Raw genomic sequence first — 19,769 nt, forward strand, 5'->3', positions numbered from 1 at the left:
ACGTTTCGGTGTTTGGCCGGGTCTGAGGCCACACCTTCATCAGGGCACAAAGTGGAAGGGACGGGAACAACAGCAACCGTCTGGCGAAATCGAACCCGTCTAATTCTACTAAGAATGCAGAATTTCTTCGGAATTAATCCTGGGCTATCTTTAAGAGGTTCACGTGGAGTTACAGAGACTGGTTGGGAGGGTTCCAGCACAGTCCTATACTGATGTCAAGCACTTCAGGAAAAAAAGATCTCTGTACAGGGGGAAGGCGTGTCTTCAGGGATCACTGGCCCATTTCCAGGGGCGTTAAATACTCAGATGCTCAGTGATTTAACACCGTCCGCACCATGCAATCGGATTTGAGTGATCAGCGGAACGGATTCGGTTTTGATTCAGAAGGCTTTTAAAGAAAAAATTCCAAAGAGTCCGGTAAGGATGAAGGGCAAAGAGGGTCCTACTGCGAATCCGCACAGCCACACGCCCTCGTTGGCTGCTTCTGGTATGTTGGAGTTGAAGCACTGGTTTGGGGGATCATCCTTCCCAGAGGTGTTGGGTGGTTGCTAGGCTCTGAGGTGCTAATTCCTAGAGAGGAAGGTGATATCATAATGCATGTGGCTAGAGCCTGCTGTAGCACCAAACGTCACAAGTATAGACCCCTATGCCCTACACCTGCCTCCCTGGGGGATGCCAGGTGTAGGGCATCCCCCTTCCTAAGCGCCTTGAAACCCTCTGGGTATGTAGTGCGCTATATAAATTTTATGACTTGACTTGACTTGAATGTACTGAGCAAGACCTCACCACATGAGGGATCTATGCCCAAATTGATGGTCCCTTGGCCCTTGCTCTTTTTGCCACTGGATTCAAGCTAGCCTGGATGATGAGGGCTGTTACCCTGAAACCGGTCCCAGTATGCTTGTTTCCGGTCCAGGGAAGACCTTGCTTGGCTGTTCCCACGAGGCACAGAGTAAAGTCTGATTTGCATATAGCTGGGTCTGAACTGGGGTGGCGAAGTGAGCTAAAGAATGATGATGGATTCAACCCCGATCTGTGACTGAAAAGTTTCAGTGCTCCATCCATCATCTCCTTGTGTTTGCTTTGTTTGCCCTAAGTTTGCAGGGTATGCCCAGACGTGGGTCCCTTGCTCACTTTGCCACTGGATTCAAGCTAGCCTGACTGATGTGGGGTATTACCCTGAAACTGGTCCCAGGATGCTTTTTTTTTGGTCAAGGGAAGACCTGGCTTGGCAGTTCAGGCTGGACTTTTCCCGTAAGGCACAGGGTCAAGACTGATTTAGAAACTGGGGTGGCGAAGTGATGTAAAGGACGATGATGGATTAAACCCAGATCTGTGACTGGGGGTGAGTGTCTAAATGTTTCAGCGGTCCGTCCAAAATCATCGGTGCATCTCCAACACCGTCTCCAAACCTTCGGTTGCAGATCATTTACAGGAGTCCACCCCGCGCCTCCCTAAATATCATGGATACAGAGTGACTCTAGCCCAAATGCGGTAATATTACTTTTGCCTGCATATAGATTTTGGGCCTCAGTCTCCCTTTAGTGCGTTTTCTAGCCCCAAGGAGGTGGGAGGTGCCCTGACTGGATACTCGCTAGCTGGTTCACCCTCCGTGATGTTTGAGACCTCAAAATCCATTATCAGATTCATGATGACGCCGGTGCACAGCCCTTAGCTTTGACGCCTTTGGCGTTGGGTAAGCCAACGACATCGGCAGCACCGATTGATGCCGAACCCATTCTCTTTCCGACATAAATACAATGTCGATGGAACCATCTGATTTCAGCAACTCTTTATCTCCCCTTATACAACCCATTCCTGCTTTTCCTATGGGAATGCACAGTTTGGCAGGTGGAGGGGAGAATTTAGGTTGTTAAAACCCTTTGGGCAAGACTGTCCAGCCTCCTTTGGAGGTGAATTGGCTGACTGCACAGGGTGAGGCTAGTGGCCTTCAGTTCTTTCCAGTTTCAGAGTTACTTTCTCCACCTGGTATGGCGATATACTGCCAGCTTCCCTCAGTGGAACTATCCACAGACCCTTTGGTGGATGTTCTTCACCAAGGTGGGATAGGATTGAAACCTTCACTGTCTTATAATGTGTCTCTATATAACCTTTTGTTAGGGGCTTCGGCAAAACAAGCAACAGGAGCCCCAGTTGACTGCCCTATAGCCCATAGGCACCCAGTATGTCTCTTGCCACATCCCACCACAAACAATCTGGTGGTACAGGCTGCTATGGCTTAGCCGAACCCTAGTGTCCTTCCCTTGGTTCCATCGAATCGAGAGTCCAGATGGCTAGAACATTGTGGGAGGAATATGTTCTCTTCCATCAGTTCTGCATTGAGGTTGTTAACCATGGCATGTGTTTTCTGCAGATTTCCTCATGGTTTATGGGACTCAGTGGCGCATTGGCTGCCTTTTCTTTCAGAGGAAGCCAGGAGATAACTCCTACAGGTGGTACAAGATGGCTGAGAAGAGGCGAAATTCACCATAGCATAAAATGTGGTATGCACACAGCCGATTCTGTGGGTAAAACTATGGCTCAGTCAGTTGAGCAGACATGCATGACTGTCAGCCTGGGTTATCAGACCATGTACAAGACAGTCTGAAAGTCTGAAAGATATGCTTTTTGATGGTGTACATTTATTTGGTGAACATGCTGATTGTGCTTTACCGCGATTTAGAGCTGGTCGGTGTGACAAAGCCACCTAGACATGTATTTGAAATTTCTGGTTGGATACTTTCTTTCTGACTTGTGCAGAAAAAAAAGTGTTTATATGTGACTGAGTTGGAATTTGTATTTCACCTGGTGGCAAGGAGTGTGGTGTATCAGCTTAAGGCGGAGGGAGGAGGGGTTGTTGTTTACCTAACCTTGTAATTCTTTACGCATTTTTTCCTGATCCTTAGTTCCGGTCAGTCAGAATTCTAGGAAAATTATGGATCTATTCTACAGAATTATTTTCAGGGAAGTCATATTCTTTAAAGTACATTCCCTGATAAGTGGCTTTCTTGATTATTATTTACTGCTTGGTGCAGAAGTTGTGACTGTCTCCTTCAACTCTGTCGATGACAGTGTTTATTTATGTTTGTTTTTTTAATTGAGACCTGATATACATGTCTTGCATTTATTTTTAATCTGAAGAAGAGCTCAAGCTAAAGAGCTGATACCTTCATTGTATGTTCCATACTCTAAGTGGGGTATTTTGTTCTATGCTATGGTGAGCATTTCTAGACATGTATGTGTGGAGCTGGGATTGCTCAGTTTGTACAGTACTAGACTCTCATTTGAGAGTGCAGAGTTCCACCCTCTCTTTTGGGTTTTCTCTGACGTATGATATCATTCATTTGTGAAGTTTTGTACTGCCTATTATGTACTTTTGATATTTGTACCCCTATGGGTGTCTTAGTATATATGATCTGCCTTTTTATAACAGTGTGATTTCCAATGATCCACCATTAAAAAGCTGTCGGAAATGTACTTTAGGGCCCCTACCAGGGCCCCTGTCCCTCTGCGGAGTCCGCTATGGGGCCTTCCCCAAACATTCATACCCGGCGGCCAGTAAATGAATGTTTGTAATCATCCATTTTCCCATTGCGGAGTGTGCCGCGGCACTTTTCCGGCTGCTTCACAAGCCCCAATGGAAAAGTGGATGTTTGTGACCACCTCATGGGTGATGGCATCCTAATCTGATAGAGACTACTAGCCGTAGATTCCTTAACGTAGAATTATCCCCAGCCGTGAGACTGGACCCAGAAAACTTTCTTTCCCAGCATCTCTGCACGCCGGGGGGCGGTATCCCGTGACTCCGCCCGACGTCCTCCGCGGGCGTGACGTCAGCGAGGTCACATAAACACCACCTCGGCGCGCTGACATCAGTTTTCTACTTTTCCGCATGCCACGCGGATCCGGATTATGTCCCTGGGCTGATTCAGGCCTTCTTTGCACACTTTGCGTTTTCTTTGAGAACAATGTGCGGATGCCTTCGGGCTTCAAGACGTGCTCATCTTGTGCGCGTCAGATGTCGGCGACGGACCCTCACCCCATTTGTATGTGGTGTTTGGGTGAGCACCATGACTCCACGTAGTGCGAGGCTTGTCAGCAGATGAAGCGGAAGTCCCGGCGGAAGCACTGGATGAAACTACTTTCAGCTCGCATGTCCAGGTCAGCGTCGTCACCGCGTCCGCCCCCCTACGGAAGGGTTCAAGAACCGCGCTTCCGTGGCCGGCATCCTCCTTCTCTGAGGCCGCAAGGGCCTCGCTTGCCAGTTGGTAAGTGTCACAGCTTGTCTCCGAGGCCCAGTCCCCGCCCTGTGGGGGGCGCAGGTTCTCTGCAAGTTGTGCGGCCTCGCATGTCACCACCCTACCCGTCCGTCTCCCGGCGTGGGGGCGGCCAGAGCCTAGATGGAGGCCTATGCTGCGGCCCTGCAGGCCTCCTTGGGTCCTTCCCCTCCTCCTCTTCCTGAGACATCCACATATCCCTTGCGATGTGCGTAGCCTTCTGCGGAGTCGCCGACGGGTTCAGCTTCAGGTCTTGGAGGTGTGGTGGAGGTGTGGTGCAATTGGGGTGCGGCCCTACGGGGTTTCCCCCTTCGGCCCAGTGCGCTTTTGCCTCGCTGCAAACCCCCATGGGGATCCCTCTGGTTTCGCATGACATTGCCGGGACTCGTGGCTCGTCCCCAAGTTCCCCTCGGTCCTCTGGGCAGGCAGCGGCCTTGTCCGAGGCCACTCTGACGCCACTCAGGCGCCGGCGGCCCTGGCGGCGCCGCAGGGGCTGGGCTGTCTAGGGGTTGGGGCATGTCTCCGGGCCCCTCTTGTCTCTCCACGCAGGTCGAGTCGATGTATTTTCGGCCCGTTCTTTAGCCGCTCCCACTCCGCCCCCACCCTGTTCCCCAGATGCACATGAGGTGGTGGACGTCGTCTCAGCATCACCTTCGGCACGGGTCGACGTCGCGCTGGAACCAGTGGTGGACTCCACAACGCCGCGCCGAGTAGTTGACTCGTCTTCAGAGGCCCCCTCGTCTCCAGAGGTTTGGCAACTTTTTGATTCTTCTTCTCCGGAGACAGGACTCCACGTCGTGGCTTTTACTCCGGCGTTTTCCAAGAAGGGCTCTTCGCCATCCCCACGGCCACAGTCTTCTCCAGGCACGCCTCAGGTTCTCCGCTCATTGCTCAACCTTCCTCCTTTTCGCGCTTGGCCTTTTCTTCCTCCAGTTGGGCTGGGGAATGGCCGGCTTAGCTACAGCCTTCACCCATGGAGGAATTGCTCTCCCCACCAAGTTGCCCTACAGAGGCGAGTGCGGCCTAAGCCCGGGCTGTCTCCACAGCCGCTGGATTTTTGCGCATGGGTGACCCGGATGCCCTTTTCCCCGCGGGTTATTTGCTTAAGGTTCTCCATCAGGGCTCTGGCGGACGGGAGCTGCTTCTTTCCTTCGAGGCTTCGCTCCATAATTCTATCTTAGGGGCCTGAGGGCGTCCTGCCACGGGGGACCCCGTGCCCCAGTCGCTTCTGAACCGCCATCGTCTTGCTCCGCATGATCCTGTCTGCCTTTCCTTCCACCCTTCTACCAGGGGCCCTCTTCTGCAGACTGCCTTTCCCTCCTTACCATCAGTGTTGTCTCCTCTGTCATGGGAGGCCCTGCGGTTGGATTTATGGGGATGTCATATCTTTGCTTCTTCCAGTGCTGCCTTGGGGCGATCAACACGCTTTGTGTGTTGGCCAGAGCCACTTCCAGCTTGTGTGACTCTGCCGAGTCCCTTCTGTCTTGTGCTCCTCAGGAGGGTTCCTGTGCTGATCTGCAGCACCATGTGCTGAATGGCCGTGAGCTGGCAGCGTTCATTCTTCGCTCGGCTCTGGATGTCTCCAAGGTTCTTGGTCGCACTATGGCTTCTTTGGTAGCTCTCCGTCGCCATGCTTGGCTGAGGGATAGCGTTTTCCCAGAGAATGTTAGAGAGCGTCTGGTTGACCTCCCTTTTTATGGTGCTCTTTTGTTTCACGCCCCTGTGGATTCTGCCATTCAGAGGTTTCTTGCGGGACTTCGCCCTCCTCCTCCTCGGTTCTCTGTTGTGTTCTGGGAGGTGTTCTTCCATTGTTTTTTCTGGGGTCTAGTGTTCGGTGGCCCCGGTCGTGAGTTCTGTGTGGTTGGTGTGCCTTCAGGGTCCTTTGGTTGGCCTTTTGGCGCTGTTGGCTGCTGGTCCAGCCCCCACTTTCTTGACTTGTAGTTTTGGCTGCTTGGTCAGCCCGTGTAAGTCCTGAGATTGGGCCTTTTGTGTCTTCTTTATTGGCTGATTGGCAAGCCGTCTGTGGTTCTGCCCGCACGTCTTTCTGTTTGTCCTCTGTTGTGGAATTTTTTCCTAAGAGGTGTTCCCATGTTTTCTTGGGACGTAGAATACCCTATGTGGGGTACTTGTAGCTATTACATAGCTCTGTCATGTACTGGCGAGTTGGGGACACCCTGTTAGGGTTCCTTGTTCTCCTTGGAGTCGCGGTATATCGCAGGTGCGATCTCTTTGCGGCTTCTCTTGGCACTGCTTGCGTTGCGCACTGGTCTATCCTTTTCCATGTTCGCTTGGTCTGTCCAATCAGCTGTCTGCGGCATCTTGTTGTGGCAGTTCCGCCCTTCTGACCGGCGTTTCGGCCTCGTCCTCTGTTTGCTGCTCCAGAGGGACCGCCTTTCCTTGGCTTTTTATGTTCTGGTTGGCGGCTTAGGTCGTTCTCCGTGTCTCTCTCTCTCTCTCTTTTTCTCCTGCTGGTCTCACTTCTTTCATGGGTCGCTGAGTGTTTCTGGCCCAGCCCCTCCCTTGGGGGGGGTGTCCTGGCCCTCCCTGGCTTCTGCCTTCGGCTTGCGCCTGGCTTGGTATGGGCTCCCGGCTCCAGGGTGTTGCCTACTTCTGGCTGCGTTTGCCTGCTTGTTCTGGCCACTTTTGCGGCCTTTGATGTGTTAATGTGCTCCTGCCTCTGGCTCCGCTGGGGTTTTTGCGCAACTGCGCTTTTCTTCTTACGCCTGCGCTATTGGTGATGCAGCCATTCCTGCTTTGTCAGCTGTTTGCGGCCGAGGCGTGTTCCGCTGTTTTCTATCACTGTGTGTGTGGGTGTGTTTCTTGCGGCGGGCCCTGCCTCCAGTTCTGCCTCTTCTCCCTGGGGTTGAGGTGGTTGCTTTGTTTCTTGCGGCTCTTCGGGTGCTGTCTGCCCCTGCGCGCGCTAGGGCTGGGGATCTCCTGGCATTCCCTTGTTGTCCCTGTAGCATGTTCCCTGCTGGGGCCCGGTGTCTGTCCTTCCCTTCTTGTTCTTTGGATGTGTCCCCTGCTGGGGCCCTGTGTCTCTCCTGCTGGGGAGGCTCTCTCGTAGGCCCTCCTCCTCCCTTACGGGTTTGGCTTGGGTATCTATTCTCCGTTAAGGAATCTGCGGCTAGTAGTCTATCAGATGTACAAGTTACTTACCTCCGGTAATGATGTATCTGGTAGAGACGATTCTAGCTGCATATTCCTTCACGACCCGCCCTTCTTTCCCCGTTCAGCGAGGACCCTCAGCTTGGTTTTCTGCACTCGCCCCCCTCTGGGTGGCTTGTCTTCTGTGGGTGACCTCTTCACTTTCTTCTGGTCAGGCTGTTTGGCTCTGCTTGATTGCTCTGCCTCCCTTCCCCCCCTGTTTCCTCTGATACAGGGTTGACTGGTTTCTGCATCCCTCCAACTGGTTTCTCCCCAGTGTAGGGGACTCCTTTGGCTCTCTTTCCCTCTATTTGTCTGGAGTTTCTGTTTTCCTTGCTGTCTTCTGCGTTGGGGATTCTTTTGTCTGTTCTTTGGCTCCTACTCCTTTCAGGGGATGTGTCGCTCCTTGACAGTGTAGTCTGGGGGTGGATTGCTGTTGCTCCTCTGTTCTGGGCTTGTCGCCCTTCACTGTGTGGTTTGGGTTGCAGTCTCTCTCTTGCTCTGCTGCTATTGCCTTGGTTCCTCACAGGGGTGCTCTTGTTCCTCACAGTGGTACTCTTCTCTTTCTCTGCTATGGCTTCGCTGCTATAGCCTTCTGGTGCCTATGTGCCAGCTGGTGCTGTTTCTCCCCCTTGGCTTTCTCTCTGGTTTTTCGCACACTGTTCCCATTCTCTCCTCAGTTTTGTTGTGATGGCTCCGCATCGTGGCATGGAAGAGTTCTACGAAGCAAACTGATGTCAGCGCGCCACGGTGGGGCTTATGTGACCTCGCTGACCTCACGCCCGCTGAGGACGTTGGACAGAGTCATGGGATACCGCCACCTGGCGCACAGAGATGCTGGGAAAGAAAGTTTTCGGGGCCAGTCTCATGCCTGGGGATAATTCTACGTTAAGGAATCTGTGGCTTGAATCGTCTCTACCAGATATATTGTTACCGGAGGCAAGTAACTTGTACATTTGGCAGATGGAATCGCCAACTATTAGTTGGTCAGTTTCCATTGGCTCTTCTACCCCTTCATGTAGACATCTCTCTGCATTTACAATAACAAGCACAAGCTTCTAATCTGACACTCTCTTAGGAAGGAGGAGTTGTGGTTTCCACTTGACGTAAGTAGAACTATAAAATAACCAATTTTATGTTTCTGTACCTTGACAGCAATATAAGCTTATGAAACTTTAATACTTTGATAAAATTTGGAAACACATATGCAATGATCCATTTCAAGAGTTCGTCTCCTGCTGGGGATTGACTGTCATTGCTAGTAAACTGCCATCCAGAAAGGCCCCCAGCGAATGCGTGTCTTTTTTCAAAAATTTTATTTTTAGAGTTTCACATAGCACAAACTCGACCCGAAGATATCAGGTATCAGCGCGCTTTAAATGAGCACCAGTTTCGTTAAAGATGGACACATTTATTTTGCTAGGCAGCGGAGATTGAGGGACATATGTATCATATAAATTCGCATTCGCAAAGGCCGAAAGTCGCAGAATTTCGGCCTTTGCGAATGCGAATTTGCTAAATGGGATGTATGAATGAAAATCCTGTGCAAAATAAGAAATCGCAAAATTTGCGATTCCTTATTTTGCGATTGCATTTAAGGATTCGCAAATTTTGCGATTCCTTAAATGCAATGTATGAAGTTAAAAAAAATCGCAAATTGTCCATAAGGAATCGCAAATTACCACCAACTTCAAGTTGGTGGTAATTCGCGAATTTCTTGAAAAATGCCAATATTTGCATTTTTCTAAGTGCCATGTGATGCACATACATGCCCTTAGGGCATGTATATGCACCACATGTGCACCCATGCTTATTTCAGGGGTGCAACAGGGTGTCCTTTGGACACCCCTGAACCCTTTAAATTATTCTCAATTTGCGATTAGCAAATTACGAATCGCAAATTGAGGATAAATTCCCATTCCTTCCTATGGGCCTCCTGGCCCATTGAAATGAATGGGAAAGTATTCCTTAATTGCGAATTCGCAATTTACGAATTCGCAATTAAGGAATATCAGGAAATCGCTAATATATTGCGATTTTCTTGATACATACCAATTTGCAATTCTGAAATAGCGATTTCTTAAAAATCGCTATTACAGAATCGCAAATTGGTACCTTGATACATATGGCCCTAAGTGATTTGCCCAGAATCACAGGATGTTGAGCGTCCCTGCCGAGACTCGAACCCGATCCCCCAGCTTCGAGGTCGACCTCTCTATCCGTAACGAGCACCACCTCCATGAGCAAGGGCTACACCAAGCAGGAAGCGGAACCTTCAGCTCCACTATCTGACTGGTTGTTGGGGTGTCATTGTGCCAGCCGACTAAGTCTGAATAATTTTACTTTGGACCGTTTGAGTTGAAAGAGTAGGAACAGTAACAAGAAAGATTGCCTGAATTTTGTGAATCAAATAACATTTTGAAAGTGATGTCCTACTGAGGTGAAGATAGATGAAATAAAGACAAGCGTAACTAAGAAAAAATCTGGTGTAGTTTGAAAGGGGAATGAACAGGAATGTTCAAGAGGTTTGTGTTGATGAATTTAAAACAGGAATTTTTCAGTGGATATAACAGACATGTGTCTGAAAGATTTCAAGATTGTCTGTATCGTTAATGTCAACAGTTAGACCTTGATCTACATTCGTTATTTTCCATGTTACAGGTACATAGTGTTGATCTGCTTTTATTTTTGTTCTGTTATTTATATAGGAAATGATTGTGTCATGTTTTGCACTGTGACAGGGTGTGTGTGTTCGTTTGGGGAACCTTTTGGGAATTCCATCTATAAATCCAGAGAATCTTAAGAAGCTGTTGGCTCCACAGGATGTGTTCTTGCCAAATGTGATTATACTTGTTTTTCTTGAATCCCAAACTTACTCACAATGAGGATCTGGTTATGGCCGCAGCTAATTTTGAAATGTTGCATATCAGTATTACGCGGCTCTATGATGTGACCCTGGTTGAAATTGACCTCAGACATAATTGAGGTTTTAGATGTTTTCTGCACAGAGGCTCTTGCTTTTATGCTGGTTTCTGTAATAGTCCTCAGCCTCCAGGTCTCTGTCATATCTTCTCCATGTTTTGACCCCAATATGATCTTCCTGCTTGATGCTTTCCAGTCATATGTCAGCATCAATGGGCTCCAAGGTACACTTTGAAAAGATAGGTGCTTATTTGGGAGTCCCTGTGTCACTTTTGCGACGGTGGTGGATCGCTTCTTGTGACGCTGTGGCGGTGTAAAAAATGCCTATAATAATGTTGATACCCTGCACACCAAGAACTATTCTCTTTTAAAAAAAACGTATATACCTATTCTCAATGTAAACAATAGTGCGGCCCTCAATGAGCCTGACTAGCCCCCGTCAGGTATAATACAATACTACAAAAACAAACAGAACCTGTTTGTGTGTGAGGACACACTTTTCACATGCCCTTAGCACCGTAAGGGCATGTGAAAAATGCGTCTTCACATACAAACAGGTGTAAAGAATGCGCCAGGTTGCGCCCTTTTAAAAAGTGACGCATATAAGCAGATGTGTCATTTTGTCAAGCCCAGTGCTACATTATACCTGCGTCAGATATAACGTATGCAGGGGGGGGGGCGTTCCCCCGCAAAAAGACTTGTAAAAGTGGCTCAGTGAATTCTAACAGATTTCAGTGCGTCACTTCTAGGACGCTACTGCGTCAATATCTTATGCCTGCGTAAGACTGACGCAGGCCCTTTCACATGGGGTTTGCCCATGTGTAATGACACTTTGCTGGAGTTGCGTCTGTTTTTAGACACACCCCAGCAATGCGTCACTTTTACGCTGACAGATGCGCATCTGTCATTCCTTGCGACATGATGCGTCATACAGTAAATATGACACATCCATCATGTCGCAAGAAGGGCGCAGTGAAAACTGTTGCATCGCTGTTTTCAAGCAGCAATGCAACATGTTTTCATAAATATACCCCATGGTGTGGTAGATTCTAAGTAAATATTTGGAAATCTGTACCCACAAGTTAATGACCTGCTATGGGTGAAGATTTCAGACTTTTTGGCTTCCGCAAACATTTCCAAAACCTGCAACAGTCACACGTTTTACAGGAGTATATTTTGTCAAATTAAAATAATTGATGTAAGTATTTTCGCAACAATAAAATCATTACCTTTCGCTAATTGGAAAAGTGGTTTTACATATTTCCTCTCACCGCAATGTGACTTACAGTGAAATCCTAACATTGCACCAGCAGCACCAAAGCTCGGGCTCAGCAGGACTCAGCCTGGACACCGAGACCACAACCGAAGCAAACCCGACACAAGCATCTTAAAACAGGTCTCTTTCTCTGTTGTTGTCTTATCAAATCATGGCTTGTTGTGCCAGGACTTGTCTATCGCCATGACAACCTTCACAGACAATATTTTGACATACTCCTGTGTGTTTTTCAGTGATTGGAGCAGTGACTCCTCCTTTGCATGAATATTTGTCAATGGACTTACATGGTCCAATGTGGATGGGTTTTCAGTAGCAGATGCAGCGCTCTCTCATCAGTTCTCCTGTGGATTTTCCTGCAGGACATGGAAAAATCTGAGCTGCTGACCTGGCTCGAGACCCCTTCATACTACCAGATGGAGCACATCAACAGACAAACAATGAAAGACTGGTCCTGCAACACTGGTAAGTTCACACTGAGCTGAGCCAAGTGCAATGGGTGTTGGGGAGTTATAATTAGATCAAAAGGCAGTGGGACGACCTAAATTACAATTCCGGATGAGAATGTTTAGCCTAGAGACAGATCTGTCTAACAAAAGTTGTGTTTGGCATGTGTCGGGCACTGCATTATGTGAAGAAAGAAGCAGCAAATGTCAGCCTTCCCCCTGAGCCTGGGGAAGTCCCAGGAAGAGGCTCAGGGGAAGTTGGGCAGGGGAGCAGAAGGAAATAACACTGCTAATCATAATAAAAAATAACAGATTTCCACACCCTTTCTTGTTAAAGCTACATCCTCTAAACGATGACACTTATTGCTTGGCATCACCCCGTCTGTAACGTGCTAACAAGAGACCAAACATGCAATCCAGATTAATTCCTTGCCATGATCCACACAGTATTGTGTTATTGAACTTCGTTTATTGATGCATTTTAACTGTGATTCATGACCCACTGGGTACTTTATTTTATTTTCAAATTGTATCTGTATCACTTTTTTCCTCTGGCTTTATGTTTGCTTTTATGGCATTTTACCGAAATAAAGCACTTTTGATTGATTTGATTGGCTATGATCCACACAGCCCCTCTAGGACAATTTTGAAAGAACCTGTATCACCTCTAAATCTCCATTTTGAGGATTCTACGGTTTATCTCAACTGTAAAATGTTAAGGGAAACCAGGGCACAAGTCGGGGATACATGCGGGTGGACGGCGTCCACCCACTCTTTTTTAACAGGGTGGACGCCGTCGACCATGCCAATAAGTTGAAAAATATGCTGAATTCGACCCGGTGTCATTTGCAAACACCAGGAGACACATTCAGCAGCGCCTGCACTTTCTCTGCTTTCGATCCGCAACAACGTGCAGGCGAGACGGGGCTTTCTTTGTTCAGACTCCTGCTGGGCCCATAACAAAGACCGAATCTGAGCGGTCATCAGGCCTCCTTTTGTTGGAGTTTCCTGGCTGGCAGCAGTTAGGAGCCTCACACCTAGAAGAAAATGCAGCAGAGGAGAAACAAAGGTACACACCTTGTTAGCACTTCACACATACTTAAGAAAGGCAGCTTTGGGGGGCGTGGCCTGGCGTCTGCCAAGATGGCAGCTTAGAGCGAGAGCTCCGCTGGGGCCGCAATGAAAGCCAGAAATATCCGCTCCAAATCCTGCTGTTGCGGATCTACACACATGTGGGATGGCGCAACACTGAGAGTTGCCGTATGGTGTCCAGGGACGGGGGCCATGATCCGTACTCGCTGAGTTGGACAATGACGGGCCTGTGAGGCCGGATAACATGGAGGCCTAGGGAGGCGCTGGGCGTTGCTCGAGTTACATGCACTGCGGAATACCGCACATTACGGCTGTAAGGCAGGGATACAGCCGTGGGAGACCCAGGGATTCCCAGGACAGGCACCGGAGATCCTGCAGTGCGCTGACGCACCCGCCCGGTAGGAGTTGGGACACCGGACGGCAACGGCCGGCAGCAAGAGAAGAGTGCGACCAGAGAGAGCACGATCAGCGGGGTGGTGGCCCTTGACGGAGGGCAGAAGGGGCGCCCCCCTTACAGAACATCATTGTGTGCGCAGTTTGGGGCACCAGAGCATGGTAGGCCCCCACTTGTGTGCCTGGATAGCGCAACACCACCCACTAGCGCTTCGGCGCCATCATCTAAAGGCCTGAGACCCACAAGGTGGAGAGTGCGATTGGTGGGGCGGCGGCCCCTTGATATGGATTGAGCTGGCAGGGCATACGAGGAGCCCCTTCACCACACGCCATCTCCTGAGCAGTTTGGGGCGCCCAAGCAAGGTGAGCCCCAATTGTGTGTCTGGACAGCGCAACACCCCGCTAGCGCTACAGCGCCATTATCTAAAGGCCTGAGACCCACGAGGCGGCCGGATTGAAGCTGTGTTGGTGTCCGGGGGTGAACGTGGCAGAGGGAGACGGGGCATACATACCTTCTTGCCCATACTTCGGTGGGGTGTAAATCCGGACCTGGCAGCAAGAAAGGTGCATGGGGCCTCGCCACAGCCTGGTCCACGGAGCCACCCCATCAGCATTGTGGGGGGAGGGGCTTGCCTCACAGAATACTCCGGCACAGGGTTCGTGCGCAGACCGTGACACCAGTGGACACTAATCGTGTGCTGGGAACATACAGAGGGTGCTTGCGGTCCTGCTAAGGACCCCTCCCCCTGGCGTGTACACACAGACTGCCGCTCCACTCAGTGACGGGGTCAAATCGGAGGTGCAGAGAAAGACGGGTGTGCATTGAGTGTCCACCATACACTGACGCTACTGTGGCCAGGACCCTAACTTGATGAAGCCTAAAGGGGCCCGCCGGTGCAGTCCAATAAATTGGACAAATATGCAGACCCGAAGCAGCCGCCCTCGTAGGAAGGAGCTAGTGGTGGCCGGGAGGAAGCATCTGAACCGTCTCTAGGCTCAATAATGGCAGCCATTCACGTTCTGGGAACGACGCTTGAAACAAAGGTTGATAAAGTCTCAATAGAAATTAAATTGATACGAGCCGATGTGAACAAAACCTCGGACTGTTACAGCGGCAGAGACTAACATAATGGAACTCCAATCTGCCACACGCAAATTGGAGCAAAGAGTCTAACAACTAGTACACCAACACAAACAAGTGGCCCTGGAGATGGAGGACCAGGAAGGGAAGGCCCGCCGGAACAGCATACGGGTGGTGGGGGTCCCAGAGGGGGGGGAAGGCCCCAGTATGGACCTTTTCCTTGAGGACTTAATACTAAACCATCACAAACCCTGCCGCATGCCGCCTGCACCCCGGTCAACGACGGGTTACCCCAATTGTTGTGGAGGGTGCATGTTGACACAGGCAGCAGTATCTCTTCCGTGGCAGTTGGGGGCGAAGCACCGTGACTAGCGCCATGCTTGCAGCCTATATCTGCTGTCGGTTTTCACTCACGCAGTGGACGCGTGCTTACAGACTGCAGCGGCACTGACATTCATTATGTAAATCTCGGTGTGCTTTCCTACCAAGCTGTCGTTGTACAGACCGCCTGCTATCTGGAATTTGTAAACTATTTGTTTTAAAAGTTGCTTGCTATTTTGCACAATATTTCAGGATTTTGTATCGTATTTTGCCTACCTGCACTTCCTGCCCTGTCCTGCTAATTATGTAAGTCTTGGTGTGCTTTCCTACCAAGCCGTAGTTGTACATACCGCCTGCTATCTGGAATTTTTAAACTATTTGTTTTAAAAGTTGCTTGCTATTTTGCACAATGCTTCAGGATTTTGTATCATATTTTGCCTACCTGCACTTCCTGCCCTGTCCTGCCGCCGGATGTACGTTGTTACAACGCATGTTGTAACAACTCATGCCTTTACCACACAAGTCTTACAACGCAAGTCGTTACAACGACTTGCGTTGTAGGGCGTGGATCTAGGAATCTTATAATTTTATATTCCAACACCAGTCCCCGTAACAGTAGGGAAGGTGTTGGAATATAAAATTGCAAGATTCCTTATCCCACAGCGCCATCCAGCGCAAGTCGTAGTAACGACTTGCGTTGTAATAGCTGCGGTGTAAAGGCACTGCGGTGTAAAAACCATGTTGTAAACGATGTTCCCCCCTGCCGCCTGCACCCTGGTCCACCACGGGTTATACAGATTGTTGTGGAGGGTGCAGGCTGACACAGGCAGCAGTATCTCTTCCGTGGCAGTTGGGGGCAGAGCACCGCGACTAGTGCTGCGCTTGCAGCCTATATCTCCCTATGTGCTATTCGTCGCGCAGCAGACATGCTGCTGGCGCGCCCGTCTGCGCCCGTCCACGGCCAGCGGGGCCAGGGGCCACGCACCCTGCCCGTTTCCCCCTCTCTTACTCCTCAGCTGAATTACACTCTCTTCGGGGTTACCGGGCCATCTCTCCTGACATTAGTAGAACTTTGGAGGTATTCGGGCTGCTATCCCCCAGGAACACTGATGGAAATACTAATCCCATCTCTCCTGATGTCCCACCACTCTCTGACCTGGGGGATACCCCCCCCCCCCTCATTTCCCTCCTCCCTGATTAATCAAACCCATAACAGCTTGTCCATTTGGTATCTCAACACCCGTTCAATGGTCAAGCACCAATTAAAGATCTTCTATCTTCTAATTACCTTCAAGCCCGATATTTTACTTTTATCTGAGACCTGGCTGACAGCCGAATCAACCCCAGATATGCTGGCAGCCATCCCCGAGAACTATTATGCCCTTCAGGCCAACATATCAGAGGCCAAGGCAGGTGGAGGGGTGGCGGCCATAATATCACAATCTCGCAAATTCAATTCCCTATCTACCTCACAAATCCTCTCGGTAGACCGTCTTTTCTTAAAATTTGATTCAATCACTTCCTCTTTTGTTTGTGCTTTAATCTACAGACCCCCAGCCATATGCCCACCTTCCCGCAAACCTTTGGAAATGCTATCGCCAAACTAGCCATAAACCATGCTAGGGTATTGATTATTGGCGATTTTAATTACTGGCCATATGATGCACATGAAAGTACCAAAGGGCATATTCTGGACCAGGTCTGGACATACAACCTGGAGATCTCAGACATACAGGTTACTCCCTGCACCTGGTCGGATCACCATTTTATTTATTTCTCCATCCGGACTACCTCTATCATTAAACCACCCCCCCCCCCCCCCATTCGCTGGCCTGGCCAGGAATTGGAGCCAGGTTGACATCTCTGAGCTCTGCTCACTTTTAGCCACTTCTAAGCCTCCTGTCTCCCTACCCAGCGGCCTCCTGGCTTCCCCCCATGTCCAGGCTGATAACATCAATGCCTAGCTGGCTGCAGCAAGAGATAGACTGGCTCCCCTTAGAAAGGTCAAATGCAGGAGACCACATGACGCCCAGCACTGGTTTACCGACAACCTCAAGGAAATGAAACTGACCTTGCACCAATCCGAGCGCAAGTGGAGACAGGACTATTGCCCCATGAAAAAATCCATCTTTACGCTGGCCCTCAAAGAGTACAAAGGTGCCATCCTAAAAGCTAAATCAGACTACTTCTCACTGAAAGTCCTTAATTCCACCAACAAAGCCAAAGAAATCTTTTCCATCGTGGACGAATTTGTCAAACCTGACCTCATCACAACCGGACTTGCCTCCTCACAACAACTCTGTGACTCCTTTAACACTTACTTTATTGACAAAATTACCAGCATTAAAGCTAGCATCCCCAGGACCATCTCCCCACCAGAGCCTGCCCTTGTGCATCGCAACGCTCTCTCTTTCGATCTTTTTCCACCAATCACTCAGGAGGTCTTTTTTTCCCTCCTCAAAGGGGTCAGATCGGGTTCCCCGACAGACAGCTGCCCCCTGCCCCCCCCCCCCCCACATTGCCCGGGAGATTTTTCTCCAGCTCCCTGAACCCCCATTATCCCTCCTTAACAATTCCCTTGCCACGGGCATTGTCCCCAATCTGTTTAAGACCGCAGACGTTACACCCATCCTAAAAAAAGTAGGTGCAGACCCCCTTGTACTCAGCAACTTCCGACCTATCTCGCTTTTAGTCTTTCTGGGTAAAATTCTGGAGGCTTATGTTGCAAACTGCCTAAGCACATTTGTGGAACACTCACATTACCTAGATCCACACCAAGCTGGATTTAGACCCGAACATTTCACCGAATCCATCATTTTGGCAGTTCATGATGAACTCAGGAAGGGGGCGGACCAAAACATCTCACAGGCACTAGTGCTCCTGGATCTGTCGGCGGCCTTCGACACCGTCGACCACAACTTATTGGGAGAGCCCCGGCAACCAGGGCATTCCATTAAAATGGATTTCCTCCTTCCTTAACAACCGCCATCAAGCTGTCCACCTCTCTGACTTCTGCAAGGAGAAAAAGAGACTCACTTGTGGGGTTCCCCGGGGCTTTTCTCTCTCCCCGCTTCTCTTCAACCTGTACATTCTGCCACTGATTTTAGATCTAAGGAGGAGAGACATAGCCATTTTTAAATATGCTGATGACCTCCAGCTTGTTTTCACCATCGACTCATCTCCCCCCGCTATGGAGACCTTCCGATCTACCATGACGTTCATCAGAAGCTGGATGAACCTAAATCAGTTAAAATTTTATCCAGACAAGATGGAGCTTGTCCTCACAAGGACTGCAGTCAACCCTTGGAACCCCAACTTTTGGCAGCCCTCCATGGGTCTTCTACCTTCTCCAGTCATTGTGGTCAAAAGTCTTGGTGTTACAATAAGCAGCGACTTTACTCTGAAGACTCAGATTAACTCAGTAGTCTCTTCCTGCTTCTTCCATTTATGCAGGATCCGGAAGATTAGCAGATTTCTTTCCTTTGAGGCCCTCATCCAAGTCACCCTAGCCTTAGTTATGTCATGCATTGATTATGCTAATTCACTCTATGCCGGAATCCCCGTCTATCAGCTACAGCGGCTTCAACTGGTGCAGAACCAAGCAGCCAGACTTGTGTACGGTCAACCCAGATCGCACCATGTAAAGCCTCTGCTTAAGAGCCTTCATTGGCTCCCAGTTGCCCAGCGCTGTCTCTTCAAACTGGGCTGTCTGATCCACAGTGCCCTGTCATCCCACGGGCCAGTTTTCATCGCCAATAGAATTCAGCGCTATGTTCCCCTCCGTGCCCTTCGCTCTGTAGGATCCAATCTCCTGACCCCGCATTCTTTTAAACGGAAATAACATAGTGGACTTCGATTTGCGTTCCTGGCTCCTCAGTTCTGGAACACTCTACCCCCTCGAACTACGCCAAATCAATTCCTACTTCATGTTCAGGAAATCCCTCGACGTGGCTCTTCGCCCGGGCCTACGATTAATGGCTTTTCCGCTGCACATGTTCACGCATCCTCCACTAAGCACCAAGAAACCGCTGGTGAACGCGCGCTCAATAAATCCCAATTATCATATTATATCATATCAACCCAAATGACTGTCCACCTTCTTTACAATGGAGAGGGCTTTCAGGGCTCCGGTCCCTCTACCGAAACCGAGGGCAACCCCCAGAACAATCATTGCTAGGATCCTGAATTATAGGGACCGGGATCCCATCCTACAAGCTGCTAGACTACATGGTGACCTCCCTTACGAGAACGCGACCGTGAAATTTGTCCCGGACATTACATTAAAGGTGCAGCAAGAGTGCCGCACTTTTGACGGAGTGAAGCACACCCTCAGGGAGAGGGGCATAAAGTACATGATGTTTCGTCCGGTGAAACTCAAAGTCCTTGACAACGGTAGGTCCTGGTCTTCACAGCCACTTTGGAAGTACAAGACTGGCTGGACAAGGGGTGTTCGCAAACGAGAAACCAGCGCAAGGAGGATGGCTGGCAAGAACCTCATGATCGTCTATCAGGGTCTCCAAGTGGGTGTGAAGGGCTGGACAAGCGAGAGAAAAGATCTCAGCGGTCACGATCGATGAGCCCAGCGGTCTCAGAGACTCATAGAAAATAATCTTATCACGGATGTACGATTTTCTGGAACTTGTAGATGAAACACGTTATGTATACGAACAATTCCATTCAGTGGGTAACTGCACTCCTTACGACGAGTGGCCTCGCAGACCTTGTTGGTGTACTGCAACAAAACTTTATTGGACTTGGGCTGGGTTGGGGCCTCCCAGGGACTTAAGGAGGCCACGCGTGGCCGCCCCTTAGCTATT

At 49.7% G+C, this 19,769-nt stretch overlaps 1 protein-coding gene across 1 annotated transcript in view; it reads left to right on the forward strand.

The window, feature by feature from the left end:
• Positions 1-19,769, forward strand: part of LOC147724935 (uncharacterized) — a 1,961,814-nt gene that overhangs the window by 1,087,074 nt on the left and 854,971 nt on the right. Inside the window, exon 10 of the mRNA XM_086918138.1 lies at positions 11,982-12,084. Within this exon, the coding sequence (XP_086774264.1) occupies positions 11,982-12,084 (103 nt within the window). The remainder of the gene's footprint in view (positions 1-11,981; positions 12,085-19,769) is intronic.

Source organism: Lissotriton vulgaris, chromosome 4_1 (genome assembly GCF_964263255.1).
Source record: "Lissotriton vulgaris chromosome 4_1, aLisVul1.2, whole genome shotgun sequence".
In the NCBI taxonomy this organism is placed as follows: domain Eukaryota; kingdom Metazoa; phylum Chordata; class Amphibia; order Caudata; family Salamandridae; genus Lissotriton; species Lissotriton vulgaris.